We start from the raw sequence: 14,746 nt of genomic DNA, 5'->3' as shown, positions 1-14,746 counted from the left end.
GCATCCTCTATGTAACATTTGCTACCTACCTAAAAACTAGAGCACGTATAATGAAATCTTTCAATCGTAAAGATCAAGGTTGCAATTCTGTTAATTATCGCAACGACTATGTAATTGTCAGTTAATAGATGATTTCATATGCTCGATTTATTTTTGGAGTTACCTCATCGATTCAGAGCGTGTTTGTTTTGAAGTTTTCCACGCGTGTACCTTCGCTAAACGATTTGCCGCGGAAACATATTACAATTTACAAGCTAATTTGTATAAACTTTACATCTATGCAAACACATACATTAAAAGCATTAAAAAAGCCGTTTAAGTTCTGTCAGTAATAATATTAAGGGTATCTTTTAAATGTGCATCCCTCCGTGGTAACTGACTCTACATATTATCTTCGAATAAATACTTAACATTTGTATGCCTATACATATTATGAAAATAAAATTTAATAGGTTAGCCGTTAGGCAACTATATGTTTATATAAATATTAATAAGTAAAACAAGTCCAATACATCTTTATACATAATTGTTGAAGCTATTTGATAGATATAATTTTAGTTTTACAATAAAATTATATCTATCGTATAATTTATACGTAGTACCACAGACTAATAATAATATACTACGTAGTACGTAGTTACGCATCCACCCCAACCCTCGGTATTAGGTTGAGCAATAGCCTTCCGCTGGCCTCAGCAAGACCACCGGAGAGTTCTTGCAATTTAGCATAAGCATAGCAGTTATTGAAAAACATTTGTTTCGTAATAAGGTATCGATTGTATCATTGCATGTAATTCTGGCATTAACATTTGTGACTCCAAATCGTCCACTTGTTATAGTTAAGTAATAATTAAATAAGTTTAATTTTAATTTTATTTTATTTTTTTAAAAAAGTCAAATCGCTCCCGCAAAGTTTAACTGGCGCAGCCGGTAGGATAGCCATATAAGGTCTGCATGTCTAGAGGTCTTCAAAATTAGCCCTAGAACATTGCTATAAAGGCCGTGCTATCCTAAAAGAACCGAATAATAAATTTGTTAAACGACCACGACGAGGAATAATGGGATCGACGATCGGTTGGTGAGTAAAACTTTTTGCCATCCTTTCTGATATATTCCCATATCCTTTTCACGAGAGTGTAATTTTGACTTTTAACTATTTTTAACTGTTATTTTGGGATTGAACGTCTCGCATTATAACGGATCTGGTTTTAATATGAAATTCTATTAAATCAGTAATTAGTTAGTTATACGTGAGAAATATCGTATTTAATTCTAAGAAATTGTCTTGCATAAAACTCTGCACAGACTAATTAACTATAGAGTGTAACTTAATTAAAAGTTTTAAATTAGAAAATTAAATGATTTTTGCATAAAGAAATATTAATATTAATTGATTTAATTGATCTCAAAATCGATCGTAATTCAATTAATGATTTTTATATTTTAAATGTGATTTTATACCTAACTTCAAGTTTTAATTTTTATAGTAATTGATAACATATATTTTTTTTTATTGTGCTATATTTTAAGAATTTTTATTATATCGTGTTTTTAATTGATTTCTGTATGCGTGATTTTTATAATTCGAAATTATTGTAATTGGTTAAAGACTTCAGAACTTTAATTACTCTGTACTTATTTAACATGGAAAGCGTAAACGTAATAACAATTCCGAGTGATATGTTAAAGCTTATTCCTCTTTTTGGTGGAGACAAAAGAATTTTGAATCTATTCTTTCGAAAATGTGAATATATAATTAATAAATTTAGAGGGCATGAAGAGCAGAATATTTACGTTTTACATGCAATAACTAGTAGATTAATAGGCGATGCCGCCGCGTTATTATCCGAGCGCGAAGATATTAACACTTGGCCCGCGCTAAGAGAATTACTGGAACAACATTTTGGTGATCCGCGAACTGAGGATTGCATAAAAATCTCGCTCGAGTCCTGCAAAATAAAATCCGGGGAAAGTTATCTTGAATTTTGTAATAGGATACAGAATATTAGATCGTTACTAATATCGAAGGTTAATTTATCGGTAGATACGGAAATTAAACGCGCGAAAATTGCGATTTATAATCATACAGCCCTGAACGTTTTCTTGTATAATTTACCCGAAAGCATGGTGCGAATTGTTAGACTAAAATCGCCTCATACATTAGAACAGGCTCTAGAAATTGTGTTAGAAGAAGTTAATTTTCACGAACAATATCAGTCGCGCAATCGTACCCATAATAATACAACGGTGCCCCAATTTTTACAAAATCCTCAACAAAGATTTAATTTTGGGACACCAAATGTACCTCAAAAATTTGGTTTTAAATTCACACCCCAACAACCGTTTAATAAAAATCTACAATTTGGTTATAAGCCACCGTTTAATAAAAACCCACAGTTCGGGTATAGGCCTTCATTAAATCAAAATCCACAATTTGGTTATAGACCAACATTAAATCAAAATCCACAATTTGGTTATAGGCCTCCTGAAACTTTTGGTATGACGCCACAGAATTTCGGTCAAAGACCTCCTCAAAATAACCGCTTTGAGTCTACTGACGTTTCCATGAGGACGGCACCCCCTCGACCACAAAATATAACTCAGCCAGGTTTTAGAGTGAATGAAACCGACTTACATAATGACAATTCACTATATGACAATTATTACTATGACTATAATCCTTACGACTATACGAATTACTATGGCTGTAATCCTTACCACTATACGAATTACGAATACGATGAGAATAAGATTTATACACCCACTGACGATACTCAGGACATTAATGTGCTTCCGTCTGATGAAGAAAATTTTCAAACGAAAGCCTCTATAAAGAAAAAATCATAGAATTAAATTGCGATCCAAATCTGAAATTACCACACATTTATATTCCTGAAACTAATTCCAAATTTATTGAAACTGGGAAGCAAAATTTTAACGCGGACGCTTCATCTAGAATTAGAGTTAACGCTACGCATTCCGATAATGAAAACGAAACTATGGTTGTTAATATAGGCGATAGAGACAATAGGCCAAGAACGCGTAACGACTCTAGTACAATTTCTATACCAGAACGCGATTCTAGTGAAACGATATCTATTCCCGACTCTGAAACTCTATCGGCGCTAAGTTCTCCTAGAACATGTGACTACCCAGTCAGGTCACCATCTGTAACGTCAAAATCGGATACAGTTCATTCAGCTAATATAGTAGAATCGTCCGGTATACCTATATTACATGAGGCAATAGATACGAAACCAAATCAAATTTTAGTATATACGTGGTTTAAGAACGAAATGCAAGTTCACGACCTTTCACGTGAAAAGCAAAAAGTAAAGGATAGGAGAGGTGGTGAAGATCAAATCAGTCTCCCTTCGAGAAAAATTATATTTGCGAAAGACGTTAATAAGCGAAAAAGCAAGGATAAGCCGCGATTCCATAAAGCTAAGGTTATAGGTCAAGGTTCAAGGAACGTTATATCGATAGAGATTGGTAAAAGGAAGACTATGGTCCCTATTAAAAATGTAAAACGCCTTCCGCGTTGTGGTGTTGGCTGATAGTGATGAAGTCCGCGCTGGCCCTTCAACTACAACCTCTTAAACATAACCGGAAATTTAGACTATAGTGACGCAATTAGATACGATAAACTTACAGCTAAACTTGAAAACGATCAAACTATCATTAGAAATAAAATTACTTTAATATCTAAAAATGCTCGATAGTTTTATCAATTCTACTGAAGTCTTAAATCAAAATTCTAATATATTACTTAGATAAGCGTTTAAAAATTGTAGAATCTATGATTAAGGAATTAGCATCTAAGGATAATCATTGGGTTTATACTACTTATGTTGTAAGTCTTTTAAATTTATTTGTTAGTAATTTTCGTTCTATTTTTATAAAATTAGGAGAAATAGAGACTGCTCTAGCATTTAGTAAAGTATCCATATTACATCAAAGTATTATTAATTCTACTGAACTGTTGCAACATTTAATTCTTATATCTCAAACTGAAAATTTAGTGTTTAAAGCGAGTGAGGCAAATTTAGTAAAACTAGAAGAAACTATTAATGTTAAATCGTATATTAAACAAAACCAGATTACGTTCATAATGGAGGTTCCAATTACAGATAATTGTCCGTATTTATGCAAAATGGAACCACTCGACAAATTTCGTTTTTTGCTTTTATTGAAGAATACTCATTCAAAAGTGGTCTAAATTCTTATACAAACAAGAACCACATGATTTTTACGTTGGAAACAAGGTATACTAAAAGCAGAAAGGAACCACCAGCAACAACGAATAATACCATATTAAGCAAAACCGAACCACAGCACCACGGGACTGCTTTGTTCAAACAAATAAACGATATTACTATCATGTCATTTTATACAAAACAGATCCACACCTACTTGGTACCATTATACATTACACATATTTCTATTAATAACAATTATTTTTAATACACAAAATGGAACCAGGTTTCTGTGGTATGGTTATGCGTAAAATAAATACATAATTTAATTGTAATTTTTTATTGCAAAATAAAACCACAAGCATTCGGTTCTATTATGCATAAATACATATTGTAAAACATTCTGAAACCCATCATCGCTATATGGAACCAAATGCCTTGACTTGTTACAATGCTTCTCATCTTTAAACAACGTATTTCATTACTTAAATAGCTCAAAGTGCAAAACTCCAATTTTTAAAGTAAAACGTCGAACATCTGTCAATATAGGTGACATTCAGCGAAGTAGTTCGAATACGTGACGGTGTTTTTTTCCTCCGCGAAGTAAGTTCTATTGTTTTTGTTAATTACCTTTAAAATTAAATGTGAAAATGTTTAGTAATAAATAAATAAGCAAGCAATGGGTAAGAAAAGCATTGGAGACGAACACCGAAGATAATAATGAAGATACAACGGGTAAGTAGTTTTATTTAATGCATTTAAGTACTTATTGAATCTGAGATGCAGGTACGCTTTATCCACTTTTGATTCATTCCCGATTGTGGTGTGATTTTAAGAAGATAGTTCATTAAGTAAGTACAAGAGGAATCCTCTGTGGATTTACGTATTTTAACGACAATGTCGTTGTTCACGAAGGCGCGGCGAGTCGAATTAAGAGATCATTTTGTTACGATTCATCTGTCATTGTGAGATGAAACTACTAAAGTCTAAACCCTGTTTTAAAAATAACTGTCGATGATCTAGGTACCTACCTACTATTTTGGTAAAATACGTTTAGATGTATTTCTGATGCCGCTGTAACAACAAATACTAAAAAACAGAATAAAAAAAGACGTGTGGCACTCGGGGACTGCCGCGGTAAAGCTATTGCATAGCATGCCTTCAAGCCACACCTCCGAGCCCGTCGGAGTGAGGTTTTTTCGTTACGGAATTTCTCGATTCAGTCCCCGCGCTCAAGGCCCACGATAGAAGCTATGCAATAGCTTAATAAATATTTAAGAAGCTCCCATACAATAAGCCGTGATTTTTTTGCCGTTTTTATAGATAATGGTACGGAACTCTTCGTTGCGCGAGTCCGACTCGCACTTAGCCAGTTTTTTGTACATGGCGCATGTACATACAACATACTTAGTCGTCTAGTAGGGACACGGCTTTATAAGAACTAATAATATTTTGCTGTCGCCATATACCTACGTATAAAAGCCACGCGGCTTTATTGTTTTGATTTAAAGCTTTTTTTCTTTTTATTACAGAAGATAACGAAGAACCTTATACGTCGCTGCCTCTGGAGAAGCTTTCTTCACCTTCTAGCGATATTCAGTCCATATTACATCTCATTCCACAAGATGCACAGTTTTTATAACGGTCTCATTAGTGATGATGCAATAGAAGACCACATAGATGGACTAGACACGGTGGATTTCGAAATCCAATTTGATGATAACGTCGAATAAACGTCCTATATAAGTATTATTTTATATATTTTATTAATTAAAGCTTTAATTACGATATTATAAATACATAGTTTCATTTATATCATTAAATCCCTGGGATGTGGTTCCTTTTTGTATAAGAGAAAACCTATCAATTGATAAATGTTAAAAGGAACCACATGCACATTTTCTTAATTATCTAGAAAGTTTAAGAATATTCAGAGCAAATTTATATACACATACTTAAATAAGTAATTTATCAATGAATTTAAATAAAATAAATTTTAATTTTACTTCATCTGACAGAGCTGCAAATGTTTTTGTAAATCCTTTAATATCTCAGAAGTGCGTTTTTGCTGGGTGGTTCCTTTTTGCTTAAATACGGACAATTATACTTATAACTATTACAAATTATACTCTATACCTATGTACCGTGAATCCGATAGTAATACCGTTTCCATTTTTCCTAAATATCCTTACCTGTTGGCAAAGGGGATGAAATACTTACCGGTCGTAAAACCGTGCCGATCGCTCGCTGCTGGAGAACAATTTCTATGCGATGAACAAAATCAAACGCCATATCCTGAAACTACTTGCATAGAACAACTGCTTAAATTTGAAGGAAACCCAATGCACTGCGAACAACAGCTAATCAATATAGAGAATGTGAGAATTCAAAGAATCACACCTATAAGTTGGATACTTTTCTCAAAATACAGAAATACTCTGACTCAAATTTGCAATGGTGATGTCAGCAAATATCCTGTCGTGGGCACATACATAATGACCATCGACGAACCATGTAGCATCGAGATCCAGAATATAACGATTCGCCCTCACCAAGTAATCACTGAGAATGATCCTGTAGAACCAACAAAAATTATAGTTTTGCCGCAATTACCTGTGAATAGAACTCCAATATTATCCAGTACACGTGTACTCAATATGCGAGGCATCAACTTGGACGAAGTTAAATATATGTCAACGATATTAAAGCAATCAGTGTTCAGTGATAGTGAAATGGTTAACAGTGAAAGAAATTTTAGATTCAGTGCTACTTTAGGCTATACGTCTCTATTTTTAATCTTTGTACTTGTAATTCTATTTTTACTTTACTTACTTCGTTATAAGATATTAAATGTAACATGTCTGCGAAATCATCGGATAGTTATTAAAAATGAACAAACCGATAATTTCGCACTTAAGGAGGGAGGAGTTACGCATCCACCCCAACCCTCGGTATTAGGTTGAGCAATAGCCTTCCGCTGGCCTCAGCAAGACCACCGGAGAGTTCTTGCAATTTAGCATAAGCATAGCAGTTATTGAAAAACATTTGTTTCGTAATAAGGTATCGATTGTATCATTGCATGTAATTCTGGCATTAACATTTGTGACTCCAAATCGTCCACTTGTTATAGTTAAGTAATAATTAAATAAGTTTAATTTTAATTTTATTTTATTTTTTTAAAAAAGTCAAATCGCTCCCGCAAAGTTTAACTACGTACCTTAGTAGATAAATAAATAAATAAATCTTTATTTCATCTTTTGGATATACAATATTGAATCTGAGGCTCTGGCTCTCTTGCTAGAGCCTCATATTCAATATTGTAGTAGAGTAATTCTATTTCTATTTTATTTACTAAATAGATTTCTAAATAAGTTTATATAAATGTAGTTAAACTAAGTATATAATATATTTAAAAGCCTGTAAGTAAAAAATAAGAAACTTTACAACTATCGTAAGTACGTACTATACCTATGTCAATTACAAAAAAAAATATTACCGTAGTTTTCGATATAGGTACTTATTATATAGTTAATCTACAGACAATAAAATTTAAAAAATAAACATTATAAAAAGATATCAGATAAAAGTCTAACACTCGTGTCTATCAAGATTTCGCATACCCAAGTTCAAGATAATACATGCAAATAAAAATCAACATAAACAAACAAACGCCGTGACAGATAAACAAAAACAAACGCGTAGGTAATCCCGCGTATATGCAAATGCATTTCAGTTAATGTTATCATGAGTTATCAGGCCGGAGGCAAGGTGAGAGGCGCGCAGTCCCTCCCCGTGCCTTCACCGCGACGCTCGTGCCTTACGAATTTAAGTTTAACGACATCGTGAGTTTAGTGCGATGTGAGTTGTGAGTTGTGAGTGAATGAGTGTGATGGCCCGATCACCGAGGAGTATAGCGGCCCACCGCAGGAGCAGGAGTCGCTCCAGAGAGTTGGCCCGACTCAGGACTCATTTGAATGGAAAAGGTACACAATACACATATGGTTTAAGTTTAACTGTTAGTTTCTCACGATGTAAAATGAATATATTCGAAACACCTGTATTTATAAGAAATTATTACTATCGTTTCATTGATTAGCTTAGCATATACCAGATAAACAGGATTCCCTGGTCATGAAGTAAGGATTTTTATTTCTACTTAACTTTGCAAACTGATATTCTTATGAATACGAACAAAATTCACTAAACGGAGTAGCGATATTTTTAAATTTGCAATAGCGTAGTTAATTCATCACATTTTGAACGGCAAACTTTAAATTCACTTCGAACTTTAGAATTTTGTAGAATTAGGAAAATATAAACTCAGTACTTTCTTACTTAGAATATCGCTTTAAAAATTCTTGTCTCTATCGTCGTGAAAAATGCGCATACCTATTACTTTATCTACTAAGGTCCTATATGATTAGCATGCCTGAATAGTTTAAATAATAAGATTAGTAAGTAAGTGTGACAAGCAAATAAAAAATACGAGTTTTGTAACCTACACAAAACTTTTCCTTTAAGCCTACAGAAAACTTTCAATCTAGATTACCTACCAATGAACATATTACGGACTGAGAAGAACTCTTCCATTAATCCTCAAACTACCAAATGACTGTACTTAACTCTATTTTATTACTGATTCCTTACTGCAGATTAAGAACTGAATCTGATTCAATATAATTGCACATTCTAAAACATACATAAAATTTAAATTACGGATATAGGTAATATACCTAGGTATGTAATGTATATCTCGTGCCCTTCGTGTTCATTCATTTCTCGCACTACACATTGGACAAGTACGGAAAAGTCCAGAAATGAACTTCGTACAAATGTTATGAAAAGTAATTTAGCACGTACAGTGCGACACAAAAGAGATGAAAATAAATGAGGGCGCCACCGTCGCTCATATAGCAACACTGATACTGCGACGCAAGCGATCTTGATACTATAGAATAAAAATCCAAAAATCTATTTAATATAATCTAAAATAAATACCGCGATTTAAACCGTTATAATTGTTTCATTGTAGCAATAGTGTAATTTAAGACAAAAATACATTAGTATTTTAATTGACCTACCTAGGTCAAATTTTACTTGAATGTATTTGGAATTAGTTATTTTATAAAAATCGGTCAAGTGTTTAGACTGCAGAGGCGCACATAGAATCAAACATACAAACAAACAAGCATACATGCAGCTCAAACACATTACCCTCTTTCTGGGTCCGTCGGGTAGAAAAAAACAAGGCGATTTGAAAACCACATATTTTTATTTTTTTTATAGATAAATTTTGTACATTAATATAATTCATCAAAATCTAAATATTCTACTCCTTCAAAGGACTGATCATCACTCTGTTTCGAAGTACTGGCAAGAGGGTACGGGGCAGCGTATTTCCAAACTATACATAGCCAGAACGCAACCATAGGAAACTGCTCGTGTATACTTTGTAATGCTGTTTTTTTAAGTTTGTTATTACAATATATACACGAATTTTGCGTACTGATCGTGTATACTTTGTAACGCGGATGCTTGCTTCTTCTTTCCAAACTATACACGATCAGTACGCAAAATAATAAATATGTATAATTAAATATAGCTACTACACCACTTACGCTTGAGCGAAATAATAAATATATAGGCAATCAAAGACTTGTACAGCTATATCTATCTACTTTTATTCTTGTTGATTGATTCAGTAAAATATGGAATAATATTAATATTATTAGGTAAGCTTAGAAAAATAAATAGGTAACAGATATAAGGGTTACCTACCTATGGGTTAGGTTAGGTTCGTGTTTTTTTTTCAACTACATAAAAATAGGAGCCCCGCGAAGCGGGGCTCCGTCGGTTCGCAACCATCTTCTTCTGGAATTATTAGACTCTTACATTTTAGCACTATTATCAATTGTAAGTCGTGCAGTATAGTCGGGAACGAAGACACAAGCATCCTCGATCCAAAAAATATACGATCAGTATGCAACATTATATACACAATACACATGCATTTTAATAATAGATTTCAAAACAGCAATACAATAATATAAACGCAAGAAATGGAAAGACGCCGCGCTTACTCCGAAACATACACGATTATTCCGCATGCGTAGGTACTGGCGCTGTATATTTTGGAGCGCTATTCTTACTTACTTCACTACAAAGTATACGCGAGTATTTGCGTACTGCTGTTGTATATATTGGAAGAACTTTGTAAAAAAGTTATTTCCAAACTATACGTGATTAGTTTCCTATGGTTGCGTACTGGCCTTGTATAGTTTGGAAAGACGCTACGGGGCATCTTCAGTATCTGTAAATATGATACAGTAAATATGATTTTTTTCTTATGGTTTGATTGATTAATAGATAGATAGCTGTATGAAAACAGTTATCACTATACTATGTAGTAAAATCTAAACTAGGTACTTTATTTGAGGCTGGTTGGATTGGATATAACTTCTTGACTCAAATTGTGCTGGTCGCACTATAAAAACTAGTTTTTGTTTACATACAAATAACCTCAAATTAAATTGCGAAAACGTAATAATCGCCATACATACATACATTAAACACTCGTCACTAATGGAATATTCTATTTTACGTAGTACTGAGCAAAAATAAATGGAATCTCACCGGTATATTCTGCTGTACGTTTGTAAACGTTTTCCAAATCAGTCAATAAATTTCCAGCTTGAAATTCGGACAAACACCGAATAAAAACTTTATACACCACATCACGGACACCGCTACGTTTAACCTTTTTCGTAATGTCTCCTTTTTTATTTAAATTTCTTGTTCTAAATAACAATTTTATCTCAATAATTCTCCACTTCACGAAAAAAACAACAAATTTTTATTCAACTTGACAGCTACATTGCCAATTCAGGGTTGCCAGGTAATGAAAAACGAATTAGTTCCAAAATAATTAATTTCATCTCTTTTATGTCGCACTATAAACTGTAATAGTGTCATTAACCCAAATAAAATATTAAACAATGATATGTTTATATTGGAGGTTCCTATTCCTAATCATAGTAAAAAGAGAGTCCTAACTCTACATAGAGCGGGGAGAAAATAAAGCTTATAAATAGACATATTAAATAATATATTTTCTTCTTCTTTATTAGAATATAACTATATCTGAAAATAAATGATACTTTAAATTATGGATAAATAAAAACGTCTAATAAAAACAAGCCTTCGGAAGAAGGCATTGTTTTTAGTAGCTCATAAAATCATGCTAATATCTTTCGAAGTAATTAGAACATTCATCTTACATTTATTGTGGTGTTAATTGCAATGCCTGTATCATAAAATGGAAATATACATAATAGATAATATTCAAACGTTGAAACAATCAACTGCAATTTCTACAACTAATTACTATTCTACTTATTACTTTTTTAATTAAAAGATATTTCTTTATAAAGAAAAATTCTCTTATAATTATTACGATTCATAAAATATAATATCACTACATAGTATAAAACAAAGTTGCTTTCCCTGTCCCTATGTCCCTATGTCCCTATGTCCCTATGTCCCTTTGTACGCTTAAATCTTTGAAACTACGCAACGGATTTTGATGCGGTTTTTTTTAATAGATAGAGTGATTCAAGAGGAAGGTTTATATGTATAATAAGATCCATTAAGTAGTGGAGAAGTACTGTTATTTTTGAGGTTTCTAATGTGATGTCGTAAAAAATTACATTTATTCCGCTTACATTGCAAACGCAGGCTGAACCCTACGAGTTTTATCAAAATAATGTACTAAGTATTATACACATTGAAAAGGTCTACAGAAAAGTCCGCGATGGTATATGTCTATCTCTTATGGATAACCCACAATAACTTTTTTTTGTCATTTACTTTTTACGACAAATAATGGCTAATTTTCGAAGCGATTTTAACCAATACAGCATTAATCCTTAACCAATTAAATACCATGGATACATTGTTCATTTAATATAGATCTATATGGCCCTTTACACCGTATGATTTAAGTGAATATTTTCGAAGATATTACAGATTTAAAAATTGCGGGACGTAGCGTTTGCGGCCGCCCGGCTATGTATTTTATACCCGTGCGATGCCGGAGCGGGCCGCTATATTTTTATACCTATACAACGTTCACAATTTTTCTGTAGTGTATTAATTAGTATCAGCATTGCACCCGTGCGAAGCCGGGGCGGGTCGCTAGTCTTATATCTTATATATAAAATTCTCGTGTCACAATGTTAGTCTGCATACTCCTCCGAAACGGGTGGACCGATTTTCATGAAATTTTCTGTGCATATCGGGTAAGTCTGAGAATCGGCCAACATCTATTTTTCATATGTACCACGGGCGAAGCCGGGGCGGACCGCTAGTAATATATAAAATTCTCGTGTCACAATGTTAGTCTGCATACTCCTCCGAAACGGGTGGACCGATTCTCATGAAATTTTCTGTGCATATCGGGTAAGTCTGAGAATCGGCTAACATCTATTTTTCATATGTACCACGGGCGAAGCCGGGGCGGACCGCTAGTTCTTATATAATATTCCTAATAGCAATGTTACAAAGCTTAAGACACCATTGAACTTACTCTATTCAATTACTCCTGTGAAATAAGTAATTATTATTTAAGCTATATGAATTCACTATTTATTTCTATATCTATAATTAGAATGTGCAAAATAATTACGTACCTACCTAAGTACTTACCTAGTTATAAAAATTATTATATGTTTTGCATTATTTTATCTATTGTAATAAAATAATGTAGAGCTTTACTTAAATTATAATTAAGCTATCGTTATGGTCTAAGATCCGAACATAAGGCGAAAATCAACGGCGTGATAATAGAATGAGACCAATTTTATAATTAATTTAGTCTATTAAAAAATGTATTAAAAATGGGTTGACTGGGAAAATCCTGGACAGGATTTTTAATGAATTAAAATTTTTTTATTTATTTTTATTTTTTATTAATTGCAGTTTCGAGATAATAAAACAATTTTGTAATAAAACAGTGCTGACATAATTTTTTTTTCATCATCCTATCAAGTGAAAGTAACTGGTACCGACATACCTGTTTATACCTGCCAACCTAGCCGTTTGTCCCGGTAAATATTAGAAAACTATGACTGCACATTCTGTAGGTTTCATACTTTAAGTCTATTATATTTTTTTTTATTATCTTGATACTGCAATTAATTAAAAAAAAATGTTTTTTTTTTAAATTCATTAAAAATGTCCTGTCCAGGATTTTCCCAGTCAACCCATTTTTAATACATTTTTTAATAGACTAAATTAATTATAAAATTGGTCTCATTCTATTATCACGCCGTTGAATTTCGCCTTATGTTCGGATCTTAGACCATTAGTTTGTTAATTAAATTTTATATTTGACGTTTAAATCTTATACTTCTTCTTCTTTGTCGATTCACTCTTGGCAGAGTGGTCGTGGTCACGTTGAGACGTCCACATCGGTGGTAGAGGCGGACACAGCTTTCCGCACGATCTCCCGCCATCTCTTCCTGTTACTAGACTGTCTGGCGCAGTCTGATACGCGAGTTCCTACAGCAGATTTCACTTGGTCGGTCCAGCGCATTGGTGACCTGCCGCGCGATCTGATTCCTTCCACCTTTCCTTGTACTACTAGCCGCTCAATGGAGTTGTTATCTCGCCTAGACACGTGTCCAAAGTATTGCAGTATGCGCGACTGTACTACGGTCGATAAACGCTGTTTGATGCCGAGCTCTTGGAGTATGGACTCGTTGGTGCGAAACTCTGTCCACGATATCCCTAGCATCTTCCTCCAGCACCACATTTCTAGAGCATTTATCTTCGCTTTTTCCAACTCGCGCACTGTCCACGTTTCTGCCGCGTAAAGAAAAATGGGGAATACGAGTGTTTGTACGAGCTTGACTTTTGTGGCTTTGGTGATATTACGATTCCTCCACACTTTTCTCAACTTCTCCATCGCAGTTCTGGTTATGGCCATACGTCTTTTTACTTCATCTACACAGCCGCCGTTGTTTGAGATCTTATACAAAGGAAAATAAAACTAATTTATCGTTCACCGACATAAGGTTTTTCCAAAGTCTCGTCATAATAATAAAGTCGTAACTCGTAACTAATCCTAGTAGGTATCAAGACAGTTCATACGTGTTAAATATATGTTGGTATGTATCATCCTGTAATATAAAATAATTTGGAAAATCCAAAAGTGCACGCCTCATAATTTTTTTTTAATAAATATTTATTAATTATTATTTTTGTTTATTTAATAACAATTAAACCACATCGAATCAGACCCTGAAAAATGAAAGGGTTCTATTCCTGAGCATACTCAAGCGTAAGAGAAAAAAAAAGACTCGATTAGTAAAGTATTTCGGTCGCTATCGTGTTAACAAGAAAAAGGATCCGCACATACAGACACACGGACGTCCAAGACAGAACTTTTTTAAACTGTTTTTTAACTAGTTAAAATAACAAAAATGACATCAAAAATATCATGAACGTTAAAAATAGTGTTTTTTCTTAATATGTGTGTGTATGTATTATCT

General features: G+C 33.3%; 1 protein-coding gene and 2 long non-coding RNA genes across 3 annotated transcripts in view; 2 read left to right on the top strand and 1 right to left on the bottom strand.

Annotated features, from left to right (window-relative positions):
- The first annotated feature begins 4,133 nt into the window (after positions 1-4,133).
- Positions 4,134-6,311, top strand: LOC149481995 (uncharacterized). The gene is made up of 2 exons (XR_016316683.1): positions 4,134-4,931; positions 5,729-6,311. It is a non-coding gene; the product is annotated as an uncharacterized LOC149481995 (long non-coding RNA).
- A 1,667-nt stretch (positions 6,312-7,978) lies between these two features.
- LOC149481992 (phosphatidylcholine:ceramide cholinephosphotransferase 2-like) overlaps positions 7,979-14,746 on the top strand; it is a 104,884-nt gene continuing 98,116 nt past the window's right edge. The window contains exon 1 of the mRNA XM_089704286.1: positions 7,979-8,179. Coding sequence (XP_089560412.1) covers positions 8,077-8,179 — 103 coding nt within the window. The 5' untranslated portion in view covers positions 7,979-8,076. The remainder of the gene's footprint in view (positions 8,180-14,746) is intronic.
- The window catches only part of LOC149481985 (uncharacterized), a 191,832-nt gene continuing 187,580 nt past the window's right edge, over positions 10,495-14,746 (bottom strand). The window contains exon 3 of the long non-coding RNA XR_016316729.1: positions 10,495-11,153. This is a non-coding gene — a long non-coding RNA (uncharacterized LOC149481985). The remainder of the gene's footprint in view (positions 11,154-14,746) is intronic.

Source organism: Colias philodice, chromosome 15, assembly GCF_061535455.1.
Source record: "Colias philodice isolate Cphi_HAF_F1 chromosome 15, ilColPhil1 Martin Lab GWU primary, whole genome shotgun sequence".
Classification (NCBI taxonomy): Eukaryota; Metazoa; Arthropoda; class Insecta; order Lepidoptera; family Pieridae; genus Colias; species Colias philodice.
This window is presented reverse-complemented; position numbering and strand designations above follow the sequence as displayed.